Here is an 18,959-nt window from a genome sequence, read left to right as displayed (position 1 = left end):
TCTATACAATGAAATCTACCTTCTCCAAAAGAATATAAATATTATATAGAATACTTAATATATGTATTATATTGTGTAGATTTACATTTTTTTTATTTAACTTTGGTGTAAGTATATTTTTGAAGTTATACTTCTTTTAGCGCGTTTGAGAAATCAGATCACAGTGTATTTTTGGCGTGTGACATGTAACATATAATTTATTTTTTCACATGAAAAAAAAAACGCACTCGATTGGATTCGAACCACCGATTGTTCGGTTATCAGCCGAACGCACTACCTTTACGCCACGGTGCGGCACTGCAATCGTGACGATTATACAGTATAATATTATAATTTAGAATTGTTCCGTTTCTAGGCAGCGAATTTATTATTGTCAGCCATTTGCAATTCCTTACGTAAACAAATTATTAAACGCTAGAGTGACAGTAGGTAATTAAAAAAAAAACAACGAGAAACCATAATCAGTAATATAAGTGTAAAGAAATAAACCAACGGCGTTCCAATAAGCGGTCCTTTTTCTTGAGTGTGTAAGTTAACAAGATAATTAAGAGCTAGTCAAAGAATCTAGTTTATCACAAGTTATATTTTTGTTTTGTTACGCCAAAGAAGTATAACTACTAACGCGCATACATAAGTACACACACCGATTTTTTTTGAAGTAGGTATGTTTTTGATGTTGTTCTAAATTAAATATTTTTAACGAATATAATGATTTGTTGCATTAATGTTTTTTTTCTGAGATTATTAATACGTATCTAATAAAATATAGATATTACACAGTTGATAAATCTAATCTATAGTTATACAAAGCAAACATTACTCAATTCGATGTATTTGATTAAATCAATACCTATTAAATATTTAGTTTACATTGCATGTTATTCAAGGTTACAAACATAATATATTATTCTAATCGGATACTTTACAAGCTCATTGATTAAAATTTGTACTATCATTCTAACAGATTATGGATCTAAATTGATCGAGCTAAAATGCATCGTGGATCAACAAATCAGTTGTTTGTTCTCCCGAGGTACATAACTAACCTATCATTGGTGATGCCAATTGGTAGGACAATAACCATGTTTGACCAAATCGCTTCGGATGTTGATATATTCCACCTACGTGACGATGAGTAGGTATTGGCGGACGTTGTTTTATAAATTCTCAAAATAGGGTCTACTTAGCTCATTCAGCGTACTTCCGTATAATTTATAATTTTTGTACTTTTCTTTTACTAATATTGCTTATTTAGCAGTAGGTGAGGTGGAGGAGATGAAGTCGTGGTTTACTTAGATGTTCAGAGGAGAGAGACCAGAATACTGGAACCAGAATACAATAATAAAAATGACGGCGTGAGATTATATTCGCGGATACTGATGTACTGGTGAGATCGATGTGATCAAGAGATTGAATTCATTGGAATTATTAATCCATGTCCTTGCTTTTTCGTACAAGGTGGTTTGCTTGACTATGTTGACTCGATGCGTGAATGAATGAGGATTGATGCATTGCCCTTCCAATTTATACAGATGCAGTTTACAACAGATATCGTCGCAATTAATAAATAATAACAATATACCTGACTGATCTAGTTATGATTGAGGAAATGCTGACTTATTATCGCTTTATTGTTTTGTTTTGGCAACAAAACATACATATTAAAGTGTGTCACTCATTTAATGCTTATTTTAGTGATATGATTGCTACATTTATATATTTTTTGTTTTAATGTCATGTTGTGAACGTCTTGAATTTTTAATTTGTAAAGTTCACCGTATGTAAATAAATAAATAAATTTTAATTGAATGGAATTAAATTACATCTAATTTAATCACTTTCTTCTTTTCTCTTACACTAATTATAGTCTAGTCTTAATATCAAGGGTTTATTAGGAGATAATTCTCCTAAATAAGAGGCTTTGCACAATATGCAATATAGTATTAGTAATCAACACTAAGTAGTACACTATGATATAATTACTACGGCATCCATCTTGGTGAATGGCGGACGTATGCGCTTATAGACTTATGAGTTATGACTTAGGCGCATTTATTAATTTATCATTGGGCATCATTCGGGAAACTTCAAAACATTAATTAGATTTATAGTAGGTATTGAATAATACATTCAATCGTAAAAAGGAACAAAGAAAACACATATTATTCGGTTTGTTCAATTATTTATACTGTCATTATTGTGTGGTTTGGTTTACATGTTATTTATGTGCAGTTTCAGTATTGATATATTGTTTCACGGGCAGGAATATAACAATTTTAATTTTGTAATATCACTCGAACTTGGCCCAGTGCGTTGTCCAATGGTCAGAGCAGTCGGCTGCAAAAAAGAAAAGACATTCACAACAATCTAGTAAATAAGAATAAACTTATTTCACTCCAAATGTGGTAAACGCATTGACGTATTAATTGAATTAAGAGCATACATCAGTGAAACGGCAAATAATTTTCATTCTAATGGATTCAAGCTCTGTACTATTCCATATTTTTTTCTTAGAATTGACGATTTACACCTCTTGAGTGTAGTATTTTTATTGTTATAAAGAATTTTGACCTATTATTTGGTTTGACGATTTATTATAATAATATGCTGTCCAGTGTATTGTTATTAATAAGAGAGGGTTTTTACTAATTAGGTTTTTTACTTCAGCTATTCATAATTTGTTTATTGTATTTTTTGTTGTAATTTCTGACTAAATAGGTAGGTAATGGAGTTTTTACCTACTTTATTGTATCGATTTACTATATAAGGTCTAGAGTTAAGGGTGTTCGTTGTCAGTGTGTATTTGCCTTTGGTGAGTGTACACGACGCCTGAAGATGCCGAAAGGCGAAACCCGGATCGCAAAAAACGACTTAAATGGAATAGTACAGAGCTTGAATCCATTAGAATTTAAATTCCATCAAGTACCTTCAGTCGAAAGTATTAATAAATATCGTAGTATATTCTTGGGTTTTCACCGTGTCTCCTTCTTCCTTCTTTACTCGACGTTTCGGGCTCGTTGCAGAGGCCATTATCAAGAGATATGTTATAATGAAATGTAGTGTAGGTATGTGAATGTAAACGTTGCTCTTAGAATGTCAAAAGGAATCCGATTATCTAAGAGCAAACGTTGCTCAGAGTAATCTGTCAATTATTACGACCGGGGATACCGGCTCGAATATTAGATTTTGCTGATAGTGCCGGAAGCCATGACGTTTTTAATCGTAATCCATCATCCCTATTAATATTATCAGGGTTTCTGTGGATTTCAATGGCCTCCTTTACCAATCGTGCGAAATATCCTTTATTCCGACCCAATATTTTGGTCTCGAAGTCAAATTTGTGCCCTGTATCCATCGAGTGCTCGGCAATTGCCGACATCGTGTAATGTTTGAGTCGGTATGCTCTCTCGTGTTCACTCACACGCTTCTTTACTGTTCTAGAGGTCTGGCCTATATACTTTTTTGGGCATCCACGACAGCTTAACTGGTATACACCTGCCGAGTCCAAGGGTTGTGAGTCCTTTACTGGTCTTAACATATTTCGGACCTTTGTCGATGTTGAGAATATTGTTTCAATATTATGTTTCCGAAGTATCCTGGAAATAGTATCGGTGGTGTTTTTTATATAAGGTAGATAGGCCCGACCTTTGAACTGTATCTCTTCCTCCTGACTGACCGGATTAAGGTTGATTTTGCTTCTGGTGGCTTTTTGGATCATATTGTGAGAATATCCGTTTGCTTGAAGAGCCTTTGATACTTGAGATATCTCGGATTTTAAATACGAAGATTCGCAGATACGCCGAGCTCTTGTCATCAAAGTCGAAATCAGACCCATTTTTTGAGCAGGGTGGTGGTGAGAAGAAGCATGTAAATAACGATTGGTATGAGTTGGTTTCCGATAGACTTTGTGTCCTAGAGAACCATCCAATTTTCTGATAACTTCCACGTCAAGAAATGGTAGAGCTCCGTTTTGTTCAATCTCCATCGTGAATTTAATCATCGAATGTAGATTGTTTAAATGGGCCAAAAACTCATTTAGAGCTCCTATACCATGAGGCCATATTAAAAAGGTGTCATCGACATACCGTAACCAGCACGAAGGTTTTAATCTACACGTGTCAAGAGCTGTCTGTTCAAAATTTTCCATGAAAAAATTCTTAGATAATCGGATTCCTTTTGACATTCTAAGAGCAACGTTTACATTCACATACCTACACTACATTTCATCATAAAACATATCTCTTGATAATGGCCTCTGCAACGAGCCCGAAACGTCGAGTAAAGAAGGAAGAAGGAGACACGGTGAAAACCCAAGAATATACTACGATAAAAAACAACCGTGAAAGCCTCAAACATTATATTAATAAATAATTTTCAATAGTAGGTGCGACGAAATTTCGCACCAGTCGCCAATCGGAGACTGAATGTGAATTTGTTTTGTCATGGCGTCGGAGGAATATATTCTTAAATCGTGTAAAGATGACTAAAAACTTTACGTATGTACTTGAAAAAGAAAACATGTCAATGAATCTACTATTATTATTACTAATATAACAATAAACATAACATTAAATGGACGCATGTTAAAGTTTTATGATAAATTATATTTCGTTCGGCACGCGTCATTTGCACAATCCGCGCACCAATATCATCAATAAAACTTTATATTGGAATTTAAAATTAAATCGTAATTTGAAAAAAAAATAATGATTCAATATTCTTAATTTTTCTTAAGCTTTCTTAATACCGAAAATACCAGTATTTTAGATCTTTGAAACCGGTATTTTGGTATCGATAAGTAATTGAATACCAGTTTAAAAATACCGGTATTGCAATCCCTAGACGAGCGTTGAGTAGGTACCATCCTCTTCATAATCAATTAAAAATATTAAAATAACATATTTACGTAAAGAGGAACAATGGTCTTATTTCCATCAATACTGAATCCGTATTCCGAGTAATGCATCACACTTCCATAGTCATAGAGTATTCCTAAGTTGGACACTTGGGTAGAGTCATACTTGTAGAAATTACCGGATGCACCTTAAACAGATAAACAAATATATAAATAAATAAAAACGATACATTGCGTTACAATAATGACTACCTATTGAAGTACAGTCGAACATGGTTATTACGATCATGGAAATAGCGAGATCTCGGATGTAATGAGAAAACATTCGTTGACATTTTAGTTTATGATTTTTCCATATATTTATTAACTTTTATAACGAGCTACTTCTCGGGTATATCGAGCAAAACCATTGATGTGTCAATCGTTTAAATACAACATTTTCGACCCTAAGTAATAAAATCCGACCGGGCAGTTAACTAGACCAATGCCGCCGGGATCGGATTACGTTTATGACACTAGTTAAGTGTCTTAATCCTTAAGTCCTAATTGGTATTTTCGCCGACAACATTGAAAAAGTATCCACGCATATGGTTGAAATTGCATGTAAATAATCCAAGCTTTGTGAAGTCAGTAGGTACCTAATATCATAATGCCTAAATCCCCCATCAACAATCCTCTAATCGACAGAGTTGAGAATATAATGATAATATTATTGTAACTGTAAATGAGTCAAGGCTAAACGATGATGCACAGCGAAACAAACAAAAAGTACGTTACCGTTATCTGTTTCTAGACAAACGAAGGATCGAGGGTAGGTACGGTCAGTCGGCTACCTACCCTTCAGCCCTTACGTCGCCTCCAAATACGATTCGCTACCTTTTTCGTGCCATGGCGCGCCTTTACAAATGTTGTTAGTAATTAATTGTTACTTGTCAAGCTAAATATACTTAATGTCTCTGAATCAGTGTTTTTAATAAGTGTAAAAGTATTAATCAACACCCTCCGTAAACCCATACATATCACTACCAGTGCCGGTGGCTTAGCACTTCATTACAATAAACAACTTCTTTTGTAGTTTATGAATGCCATGCTTGTTTCGGGGATTTTTACGATGGTTTTCAGATTTTTTATGTTCTATGCTTAAATAGAACGTGGCGCGAAAAATATATAACGAGTAATGCTTATAACGAGCAAATTCAGTCGGTCCCATTTTCATCGTAATAACCAAGTTCAACTGTATAATGAATGACATCTTTATAATATTGATATATCACCAACTACTTAGTTCAAATGTCCAAAAAAGTGTTTAGAATCGTTTAAAATTTTTGAAAAAATAAACAGCGAAACCATAGTACCATTGCGTAATCAGAAGAAGGCGGTACAATATTAATTATAAACTGGTCGCCGAGACATGTAAGAGAAAATGGACTCGATAACTGCGTTCTGGCGGCCATTTTACAAGAACAGCCTTCACTGACAAACTTAATTCTACGTTCATAAACATTACGATTCGTTATTTTTGTTTTAATAGCTAATGTGTGTAGTTTAGGTATATTTTCAGCAAGGGTTACATGTAAATTGTACGTATAACACTTCACCGTGAGATGTCTTCCGGAAAAAGATGACCGTATAACATTGAGATCAAAAAATTACTCGTTGTTCGTCGATCATTGTGTAATGTTCCAATTTTATTAAAAACATTAATTTGATATTTATTGCTAAATTTAAGAGTACATATGGTAAATAATTACAATATAAAAAGAACTTTTTATATACTTACCACGTTTTTAAATTCTCTGTTGAATCATAATATTAGAATCATATCAGACAATTATATGCATTTATAAATACAGAATACTGACATGTCATTTTGACATTTCATATTGATTTCCATAGTAACACACGTATATATTAATAATGAGTTGCTTGGACCCACTTAGCAATCAATAATAGTGAGTAGTAAATATTACTTTTAACGATTTTTTTCGAAACATACAAAACAGAATTAACTGAAAATTAATTCAATTCTGCTTAAAGATGGCCAAAAGTGTTTAAAAAATGCATTCCTGTCGTGTTATGGTATATTCTAGAAGTTTCAAATGTCTAGCTAGTCGGGAAGTTAGTTAAAAATATTGGACAAACAAGAAAAAGTAAAAAATAGATAGGACGTCGCAATTAGATAGGATGCACATAGCTTCTTTGGTAGGGCACATGGTCCCAAATCCCAGGGGCGCGAATTCGAATCCGCTGGGCGTCGTATTTTTTTCTAAATTTATTTTAACTTTTAACTTTCAAATAGTTTGTACGCGTCGTACCGATATATTTTGGTCGATAGTTGGTATAAGAAACAAAGATATGAAACACTTTTGTGCCAGATGAAGCTTTCTGTGGCTTTCCTATCAAAGTATCTGGAGCTAGTTTTAGTTTAGTAGTATTTTCTTTAAAACAAAAAAAATGCTTTTATGAGTCTGCATTGTGTGTATAAAAATTAGTATATTAAGTCCACCGGTACACTTGTGGTTCTTTTTCATCTCCACTTTCATATATATCTTGACTCCACCTCTATAGAAAATGGTTTATTCAACATCTTAGGGAATAAAGAAGTTTATCAGATACTTACAGCTATAGTTCTAATATATTGCATGCGGCAAATAAACTCGCAGTTCTTATCGATTGTATCTTTTTTAACCGAGGTATATATAATATGTCCATATCTCATTCCTCCTTTCTATGAATTTCAGGCTCATTACAAAAGCCATTCACAACGTAGAGAAAGATGGAAGAAGATAACATAATTAAGACGTACCCGAAAAATTGACCGCGGCGGGCATAATTCTAGGGCCTAGTTGTACTCACCACTCTGTATTTTATCCCATATAATGCTGACGTAATAGTCTCTGTCCCAAGAGCTCTGCATGTGGTAGAATCCTAATGCATGAAGAAACTCATGGACAATGGTGCCAGCTGTGAAGCATCCGGTTCCAACTGCAGCTGGTGTTAAATTTAATACCTGAAGTCCACCAACCTTGCCAACGTTTGAGTAGCAACCGTCCGATTTTCCCTAAAATGATAACATTTATTAGTTAAATTAGTCTGACATTACAAAATATTACTAAATATTAAACATTAGTGGTGAGATGATTTATCATAGACAATAAGGATTCTTGATCGATGACATATTATGTCTCCCTAATTGAAGTACCTATAACGTATTATGATGATTTTGCGTCACTAATTTCTTCTTTATTTATCAAAATATACCTATAAAGTGATAAAGTCTATAGTCTGGTTTAAAGTTAAGGAAAACATAATCGAATTTAGAATATAAATAGAAAAAGCCTTATAGGTACGTTATTTTTGTTATAACATTTTAAATTATTTAGCAAACGCACGAAGCATGAAAGAAAGTTTTTTCAACACATTTGGATAGCATCAATGACATTAATATGGACGAAGCATCTGGAAAAAAATGACACTCACTTTTTTGTCGGGACTGCCGAATGGCATAATCAGCTGTTCTAACGCCATTACAATAAAGGTGATATTGCTATAAATTTCGATGCTTTTTGTCGGGTCTGCCGAATGGCATAATTCATATTTTAATATCAATATCGCTCGCTCAAATGAACATTGACACTAGAAACACTGTTCTAACGCTATTACAATAAAGGTGATATTGCTATAAATTCCCGATGCGTGATATCGCATAATGGAAATTGCGAAATTTTGTCACGTGACGTCTACTTATACATGTGCGAATGTCGCTATGCGCGAATTTACTTGCTAGCTACTGTTCTGAGTGCGTTGTCCATTAATAACGTCATTGGATAGCATAGATATACATTGGAACAATATCTTCAATGTTGTATCATTTGTTCCTTTTACAGTTGTAAATTCAACACGATTAATTTTAATGTAAAATCTGTTTTCCCAGATCACATATCCAATTTAAATCATACATTTTTTTGCATTCATCTTTTTCTGCAAAACATATTTTTGTTAGTGCGCCGTGTTTTGAAAAAAAATATCTTTAAAATACAGTACTTACCTATAATAAGTGGTTTTAAAGGTGACAAAACAATTTTTCAAAAATGTTTTAAAAGAACAATCACTCTTCAGGTTGACATTGGAGTTAATGGTCCCACCAACCAAACCGCCCCGCACCACACCCGGTTTGAATCGGGCTTATCACGGTGACCCTACGTATGGATGTAAAGCATAATTTTTTTTATGACTGGGAAGGTCTCAGGAGCAGTTACCCAAGACTGAAATCACCATGCACTTAAATGTGCTTTGGCTGAATATACATGACTTTAAATTAAGAACACGTAGAGACAATATTAAAAATTGTAGTCAGTAATTAAATCTAATACAATTGCCGAACATTCAAGTGAAGAGATATTCACGTTGGCAGTATGACGCCGCAAATTTTATAAATGCAACCAAATTCTCCTTTGTGGAGACCAATTCGGACGGAACGATGGGCCCAACAGCTGGTTGAACCGACTTGAGTAGTTCTTCCCTTTCTTCGGATTGACAGGGATTGCATTGATATCGTTAGAAGAAAATGAGTTCGGAAAAATATAATTCGCATTATTGAATTAACCACTATATCCAGTGCCGTCCTTAACGGCCCACGTGCTCGTCGAAGGTCAAAATTGAGTTTTTATTGTATTTTCAAACCATGATCCTGGACACTCCTTAAACGTTGTATAATTTGGAAGCCTTATTATCCTTTAAAGTTATTTTAAACATTTGATGACTGCATAAAATAAAGTATTTTTGTTACATAAAATAGTATTCTTTTAAACCTCTCGCTCTAATGTTTTAGAATATAGTCATATTTCGGTACATAAATGTGCAGTGGTGTTAAGATTTTTTACGTTTTTTAATTTTTAAACGCATTTATAAAACTATCAGTATATTTATATCGACATTATTATAATGAAATATTTACGATAAAAAATTATATTGATAATCTCTGTGATCCCAAATTTTACAAGAATTAGGCATTTTATTATTCAAAAAATCGGCAAGATTAACACATTTAAAGATGATTCTAAAGATATTTATTATAAGCTATGTTGTTGACCATCCAAGTGTGATAAACATCTTATGAATAATGATTGCTTTATAATAATTATTGACCTAAGAATAAGGTAGTGTTTTTTTGAAATACGCCATTTCTTTTGTCATTCCCCAGTGGTTAAGCTACAACATACGGCCGTAGCCATAAATTGACAAACTATAATTAAAGTAGGGAGTAAAATAATATTGACGCGCGTGTTTGAACATGTACCGTTTAAAAAAAAATAAAAAAAAAATCGGTTAGGTACATGTTCAAACACGCGCGTTAACATAATTTTACTCCTTACTTTAATTTTAATTTGTCAATTTATGGCTACGGCCGTATGTTGTAGCTTAACCACTAGGGAATGACAAAAGAAATATCGTATTTCAAAAAAACACTACCTTATTCTTAGGTCAATAATTATTATAAAGCAATGATTATTCATAAGATGTTTATCACACTTGAATGATCAAAGACATAGCTTATAATAAATATCTTTAGAATCATCTTCAAATGTGTTAATCTTGCCGCTTTTTTGAATAATAAAATGCCTAATTCTTGTAAAATTTGGGATCACAGAGATTATCAATATAATTTTTTATCGTGAATATTTTACTAAAATTATCTCGTAATAAATTATACTAATGGTTTCATAAATGCGTTTAAAAATTAATAAACGTAAAAAATCTTAACACCACTGCACAGTTATGTACCGAAATATGACTATATTCTAAAACATTAGAGCGAGAGGTTTAAAAAAATACTATTTTATGTTACAAAAATACTTTATGCAGTCATCAAATGTTTAAAATAACTATAAAGAATAATAAGGCTTTAAAATTATATAAATAGATTATCTACAACGTTTAAGGAGTGTCCAGGATCATGGTTTGAATATACAATAAAAACTCAATTTTGACCTTCGACGAGCATGTCCCCCCTATTCTGTGCGTTAGACGCTCCTACTTATTTATTTTTGGCGATCTTAATCGGACAAATACACCAAAATTCTTTAGATTCACATACACGCCATCTACCCACCGATAATTAGGACATTTCCATGAAACTTACTCTCAAACAGTGATGGTTTTAGGTATGTGGAGGTCTATAATAGTACTGGCAGGTTTGGAGGCACCCAATTTTGGCCATACGATACACCACTTTTACCTACAATGTGTATTTCAATACAATGATACTTATGTCGGCAGGACTTTTTTTTATTTTTTAATTATTGAAGCGATACCATGGCCTGCTTCGGCACCGCTTTTATATATTGTCATATTTGTATTCGTTCCTTCAATTTCCACCGTCTATAGTGTGCCTCCCCTATGCCACGCATGTCCTACTTATTCCTACGGGCATGGCCCCCACAAGGAGAGAGCTGACAGGGCCCTAGCTTGGGGGCTCGGGCTCATGAGGGGCCCGGCGTGGCGAGTCACAAATTTTCTTTAATAGTTAAAAAATTTCGCCTGTGGTGCTATTTTTCTTCAATAATGGTTATATTTTGAAATATATGGTTGTACGATGAAATTTTTAATTGTGTGTCATTTCTCGATAACTCCATAATTCAAGTGAATGTAAATTTAATATGAAAAATACACTAAATACCCTTAATTTTACCGTGCACACCATTTGGAAAAGCTACTGTAGAACCTTGCACTGCTTTTAACGTTGGCGATAGGTAGGGGGGCCCGACAAAGATCCTAGCCTGCTTCAAGATATGGGGGGCATGCCTACGGGATATCACTGATTGTATCGACATATTTATATTACCGCATTTGCATTACGGTTCCAAACTGGGGCATAATGATGGTCAAATTTAATAAATAGTCAGTAGATTTGTGAATACTTCGTTATATAATATAAACGATAAAATTTAATATGTTTACCTCAATTCTGACATAGTCAATATCTGCCGAATTTCTCTTTCTGACAATGATACAGGATTTGCTGGCAATCGATGCGAGGCCTGCTTCAATGGCCGCTATCTGATCAGCGGCTGCAAATTATAGAAGTATTTACAAAATCATCACGTCCCTAAACATTAACGGTTAGAGCTATCAAAATTCTTTCCTTAGCACTACGGTTATAATAGTCGATTGCCAAAATTAGTATCATAGTGAAAATACAACAGTGCACACTTTAAAGCAGTACCTACATAGGTAATTGTAAAATCTGTTAAAAATGTATATTATATTAAGAAGTCTTTACGAGTTTACTTTTTGCCATAATTTTAAATATGTTATAGTGTATTTTTTGAAGTTATATTTCTTTTGGCGCGTTTGGGAAAACAGATCAGAGTGTATTTTTGGCATGTGACAAAGTTGCGCGCGCCGATGTAACACGTTTGGCGTGTGACGGAAGGTGCGCGCGTCGATGCAACACATAATTTATTATTGTGGCTATATTCATTTCGGTCTCAGGGGTACATGCGCATGCGCATAGTGTCATTTAGTTAGTCGTTCAATACAACCAAGTAAACAGCGCGGGTTGTAAACATAACCAATATTGTTTTATAATAAATATATATGTTTATAAACAAATTTCTCGAGACTAACATTTTACACTGTTAATTTATATTCATAAAACTTTATTCATATTGGAGTGTATATTTATTTTTCATTGTAAAGATTGTGTATCAAGATTTGAGGCTATATTTATGTAAGTATTATTTATGAATAAAATTATATATCAATAAATAAATAAATTTTGTGAATGTTGAGTTGGTAAATAATTCAAAAAATATATTAAAATTTGATTTTTTATTAATTCATCATGGGCACTTCTGAATCGATTATAACCGCTGTATGGAAAAGATGAGTTTTAGTCGAATACAATAATGAGATTACAATTATCATGTGCTATATGAGACACAGATGAATCGCGTACGTTTTCATCGACCTAATCCACTGTAATAAACCCATAGCTTACGGGCCGCACAAAATTGTTTTTTGCTAATTACTTTTCAAATGCAAATTAACACGTTAATTACAAAATTTATTAAAGGGCCCGTAGGCATTGTGTTAATAGACTCCGGTAACAGCTTATTTTGTTTTAATTATTTTTGTTTCTTTAAAGCATAGGTAATGTATTCATCAGAATTGATTTTTTTATTTACATAGTTCGTTCGCGTGAAACACAGAAATAAAAACGGACAACAACATAGAGTGAAGAAATAGACTGATTCGATTTGATTTTTTTATACAAATTAATGATATAGCCTAGGGTTGCATCTAGGCGTATAATACACGCCTACCTGCACCTCATGATTTCATACTTTACTATACTATATTTTAAACTTTATCAACATTGCGTTAAATTGTTTGACAATTTCGAGATTAAGATATAATAAATTCAATTGATAACTATCAGCAAAGTACTATAATTAAGCAGTGCAAGTTTCATAAAAAAAAAACAATTGTTGTAAGTAATTAATTATATTACAATTTTCGTGGTCAAAAAGGCAAAATTTCATAGATGTATACTTTTATTATTAGTATGTTTCAGTGCCGAGGGGTGGAGGTAGGCTGTTAAGATCCGACATAAATAGTGCACACTAAACTTTATCAGTCATACTTATTTGTTTTCATTACTCTTAAGAGTACAATTTGCAAATGGTTTTGGTTAGTTTTTTTTTTTTAATTCATGTTCATTCTAACCTAACCCAAACTAACCAAGCCATGGTAGACAACAAACATTCTTCTACCATATAAAGTATCTAAACTTATCTATGATTTAATGGCTATTATTTTAATACTTACTAAAATATGATGAGTAGATTTCATAGACTAGTGTTTTTGCTGGCCAAAGATGTGAAGCTCCGATAATGGCGTTTTTATTTCCGAGGAATTGATTGACCAAATTGTTTTTCTGCCTTTTGGTGAGAATGATATCGCCTTCGAATTTTCCACTTCTCTCCCATTCATTTTGAAGTTTCTCCATCTCAGGGCTTAGGGGTTCTAAAAATAAATAAGATTTACAAATTATTACAACTATGCATTCAAAAACTTGTATACTTCCGTATACTTACTTACATTGATTTTCGTGACCCATATTTTGCCTATTACCAAGTCTCTAAAAAGTAGGTAACTATTTCGTTCTAAATCATCAGTGGTATCAGTATGAACATCTTTATTATACAGCATGTCGCAAAACGTGGGTTATTTTATCAATGAAAAAGACAGCGATTTTTTATTATCTTGATAATTTGAACTCAGAACTATTATAAATACTATCCACGAATTACATTGTAAGTCTAATTTACTTAAATTTATCCATCGACCAAACTTCGATGATATCATCATCATCATTAGCCTGCAGTAGATAGACCACTGCTGGATGAAGGCCTCTTCAACATATGATTTTGTAAAGAGTCTCCTCTTGCTAGAAATAAAATAACTCTTCGATATACATTCATTGGGTAGCATACATATTTATATGAAAATTATACATAAGTAAAACATCTTTGAGAAATTAACATTCCACATTATTAATTTAAATTTACAAACATATTGTATCATAAAATAATGACATGATAACAAGTGAAGATAAATCATCATCATCAGCTTGAATCTATCCACTGCTACATAAAGGCCTCTCCAAGTTGATTCCACTTCTCTCGGTCCTGTGCGTTGCGCTGCTACGTACTTCCGCAGAACTTTATCATTTCATCGATCCAGCGGCCTCTAGGTCTATTTTGTGGACGTTTTGTACCTCTAGGATACGACTGGATGACTACATTTGTCCAGCGATTGTCTTTTCTTCGAGCTATGTGTGCAGCCCATCTCCATTTGAGGCTTTTAATGAACTCTATTACATCGCAAACCCTTGTCTGCTTCCTTATCCACTCATTCCTCTTTTTGTCCTTTCGCGTTATGCCCAGAATGCACCTCTCCATACCACGTTGTGCTACTCTAAGTTTTTGGATCTCTCTTTTACTCTTTTACTTAGACCTTTTAGTGACCTTCCACTGTGCCTAAAGCGCAAAGTGTTTAATCAGTGTTTGCTTCCCGTAATCACGTATGCGATGATATAGTATTATTTATTATGCAAACAATTAGAAATTAATCAATGCTACTTACTTTCCAAAGTGCCAGTTTGCGAGTTATCCAGAAAGCTTCTAAACGTCTCTACTTCATCTCTATTTCTTCCAGTCACCCGTCCTAATACCGTTGCTACACCAACGAGCAACAACAAAGCTGTATACACCATAGTCGCCATTTTTTAATTGTTCTGAAAATAAATTATAATATACATAATTTAAATAAAGTATTCTTAAATGAATTGCTCATTTTGTATACTTATATTATTATCTCGGCTATTTTGGACACAATATGAGGAGTCAAATTAAAAAAAAAACAATGGCACAAGTCTACAAGTACAAGGTATTGGAAGCCGTGGAACGGAAACAGTGGCAATTTTTATATAAGATTTCGGCAAAATTCATTAATAATTCAAGAATGATAACCTAACCTAACCTAACTTTGCTTCCACTAAACAGACAAGAACCAAAACAATAAGTTACAGGTCTAAATCTCTGCTGGGACAACTGGCAATTTTTTGGCATTGGGACAATCGGGCACCGCATTGTCGAATGAAATAACATTCAGTAATGGCATAAATAGACGTTCGTTACGATTTGATACAGAAAGTAGACTAGTAAGTTAATTAGTATCTATCTACCATTTAGTAGTTTTAATTAATTTAGTTCTTAACATAATGTTTTTTATTTCGGATTGCCCGATGCTTTATATAAAAATAAAAGAACTCTCTTCCCGTTCGAACTTAAACATAATATGAACAAATAAATCATTATTTACGTGTGCATATTTGGCCCACATTTTCAGCGTAGGTCAAAATGGAGCTTTTATTGTATTTTCAGAGCATAGTCCTGGACATTCCTTAAACGTTGTAGATAATCTATTTATATAATTTTGAAGCCTTATTGTCTTTTAAATTTATTTTGAACATTTGATGACTGCATAAAGTATTTTTATTACATAAAATAGTATTCTTTTAAACCTCTAGCTCTAACGTTTAAGGAAATTCCAGGGTTATCCTTTGAAAATACCATAAAATCTCCATTTTGACCTACGCTGAGCATGTGGGCCCTTAAGAATGTCAATTTATTTTCGAATTTCATAATTATGAAATTTTAATCACATATTTTCCAATTATATCTACATATTTTAGGTACTTATTATTCATTTTTAGCACCTAAACATCCTAAGCCTAGGAATGATCTATAACTACTAAAACGTTTCAAAATTATTCGTCAGAATTGTTTAAAACACTGATCACATACATAAGCCGATTATATAAATTAGAGTAATATGTAAAATATATTTTGGCTCATCAGCTAATAGAAAAAACAGAAAAAAACGTTAAAACCAACCAGTTGCACAAAAATGTCATTTAGGTATATAATATAACTTATAAAAATTTGTAAATATCGGCTTATTAAACTGGGCGCGAAATATAACAATATCATGTTATGACAGAATCATCATTTTATATCACTATACTTGATGGAAAACATAATAAGAAAGAACAAACACTTTTATTTAACTTATGTACGTCTTATTTTCACAATTGTTATATTATAAACAAGACCAGTTTCGTCCTTACAGACATTTTCAATTGGCTACATAGCGTATGTTATTTCTTAGTACGAACAACATTTAAATCACAAGAATTCAATATACATATTGCCATCGTCTGATATTACATACCATTAAATTCGAAACAACAAATAGGCAACAGAACACTGAAATTTGATTATTGAATAAATTTTGCATTTTTGTAAAAAAAAAATATTCAGTCTTAAGCGTCAAAGACATTGACCTACTTTACAAGCTGTTTGTTGGCGAATTTAAAAGCGGGCGATTCAGCTACTGCGATTGTAATGATGACACACAAAACATTCCATTCGCTGAGAAGCGACAAGCCAGCGAATATTTTGACAGAGCGTAATTGCATAGATAATAGACATAAGCTAGCGAGTTGAAATCATAATATTGTGTCGTTGTTTACTTTTATCGGGCTCTAGCACTATGAAGTGGAACGTAAATGAACGTAAAATGCTTGCCGAATAATGTTTCCATTAACGTCAAAACGGTAAATGTCGTTTTTTTACCAGGAAGTCGCTACCATCGCTCTACTGTGCAGACGCAGTAGGCCCACACGCCGGCATGTAGCGTAGAAAGTTGACCGGCTTTCAACTTTTCTCGGTAGATTGTTTACAATGTGCCTGTTAGCTTGTTCGATGATGACATTGGGCGACTTTACAGGCAGATTCTAAATTCGCCAACAAGCAGCTCGTAAAGTAGCGCAATGTCATTGACGCTTAACGCATATGACAGATTTTAGAGAGAAAATATACCTAAATAATTTGTATTTCGTAAAATGACGGATACATTAATAATCCTGGGTTTATAAATTATTCACAGCTCAGTTTCACACTATTATAAATTTAATACTGAACTAAGTACTGTGGGATTTACGTAGAAATATCGTTTTAATAACAATTCGATACATTTATTATATTTTTTTACTACACTATTTTATTACACTTTCAAACTAATTTTACCAATTAACTGAGAACATTAAATTTATCTTAAGTCAATAATTGCATAGTTTTATTTTCGCGTCGTGTTATGTATTTACGATAAATTGCAGTATACAGAAACAGATGCTAGTACCGTTTGTACAATCAAATTCACATGTTATTTAAAAAAAAATCAAAATGTGTTTTTTAGATTGAAATGGTGGGTTAATCAAATGTCTAACAACTAATTCTCGTGGAAAGTGAGTAACATTCTCATTCACCATATTGAACATACATAATTTGAAAATATCTTATGCATATACCCATTACAAAACATTTTTTTAGAAAAAAATACGACACCCGACGGGACTGTAACTGCTGTATTCGTGCCAGTGTGCGTTTTCAGATAAGCTATGGGCTTCCTACTTAATTATGACGAATTTAACTAGTAGTTCTTAAATGAAATACTTATCAAATTGAGTTAATCGTATACATAATTCATACCAAGTAGGGATTCCAATCCCGGGATTCCGAGCTATTTTCGATACCCGGGAATGATAAACATAATCCCGAAGCTTTCGTGATTGATTTTTTTTATCATTTTTTTATGAAAAATAAAATAAAAACGAAAATATAACAGAAAAAATACTTTTAATAACAAATAACTACATTAGAAATAAACTGAGTTTGAATGAAGTTTGATTTATACTCATGTGTAAGTTGCCGATTCATTTTATTTTTTCACATAAATTAATAAAAATGAGAAAGATTGGAAAAAAAACAATGCTTAGCACTATTAACAAAGTATTTCCACCATGATCTCATACGTTTTAAGGCAGTTTCATATTTGGCTGACTAATTAGATTTATGAAGCGGAAAGGCCATAAGTACACCATGATTTGCGTTACTATTTTAAATCTCGCTAACCCATCTTCATTCAGCAGCAATCTCATATTAAATTCACATTATTATTTATATTACTATATTATTTACTCCATTAAACTTATATATTTCCAAGATTGAACGTATACAATATTAACAATATATGTCTTAAATAGTATAAATTATACTAGATTTATTTTTGACCGATTTTGAAAAAATACCAATCCCGGGACCAGTCCCGGGATCCCGGGATTATAAAATTGTAATCCCGAAATCCCGGGATCAGAATTTTGGCTCGGGATTGGATTCCCTAATACCAAGATACATACTAATTATATGGAATAAAAATAAACGAGTTAAATATAATAGGAGTGAGAAAGATGTAAAATTAAATGATATCTAATAAGTAGGTACATAATAATATATTATATAAACTAATATTTATACAACTTTTGATATCTGAGATTTCCCCTGAATATGTATCTCAAGAGTACCCAAAATAGTGCATTACTTCTTTGGATATCTATAGTTAAATTTGTATAAAAATATGAAAAATATTTTTGTATTCAACCGTGGTTGAAAACCATACAAAAGTAATTTAAAAA

The 18,959-nt window shown here is 32.7% G+C and overlaps 1 protein-coding gene across 1 annotated transcript; it reads right to left on the bottom strand.

Moving 5' to 3' along the window:
• Positions 1–2,167: 2,167 nt before the first annotated feature.
• On the bottom strand, positions 2,168–17,385 carry LOC147071704 (zinc metalloproteinase nas-13-like). The gene is made up of 7 exons (XM_085946512.1): positions 17,308–17,385; positions 15,008–15,158; positions 13,688–13,885; positions 11,816–11,925; positions 7,712–7,916; positions 4,907–5,043; positions 2,168–2,337 (listed from the first exon to the last, which is right to left on the bottom strand). The coding sequence occupies exons 2-7, from the start codon at positions 15,144–15,146 to the stop codon at positions 2,254–2,256; spliced, it is 873 nt and encodes a 290-aa protein (XP_085802638.1). The 5' UTR covers positions 15,147–15,158; positions 17,308–17,385; the 3' UTR covers positions 2,168–2,253.
• Positions 17,386–18,959: the final 1,574 nt, after the last annotated feature.

Source organism: Rhyacophila brunnea, unplaced genomic scaffold (genome assembly GCF_057557595.1).
Source record: "Rhyacophila brunnea isolate RB1 unplaced genomic scaffold, BYU_Rbru_1.0 scaffold_2, whole genome shotgun sequence".
Lineage (NCBI taxonomy): Eukaryota > Metazoa > Arthropoda > Insecta > Trichoptera > Rhyacophilidae > Rhyacophila > Rhyacophila brunnea.
The sequence above is the reverse complement of the archived record's forward strand: the minus strand, read 5'-3'. Positions and strand labels throughout refer to the sequence as shown.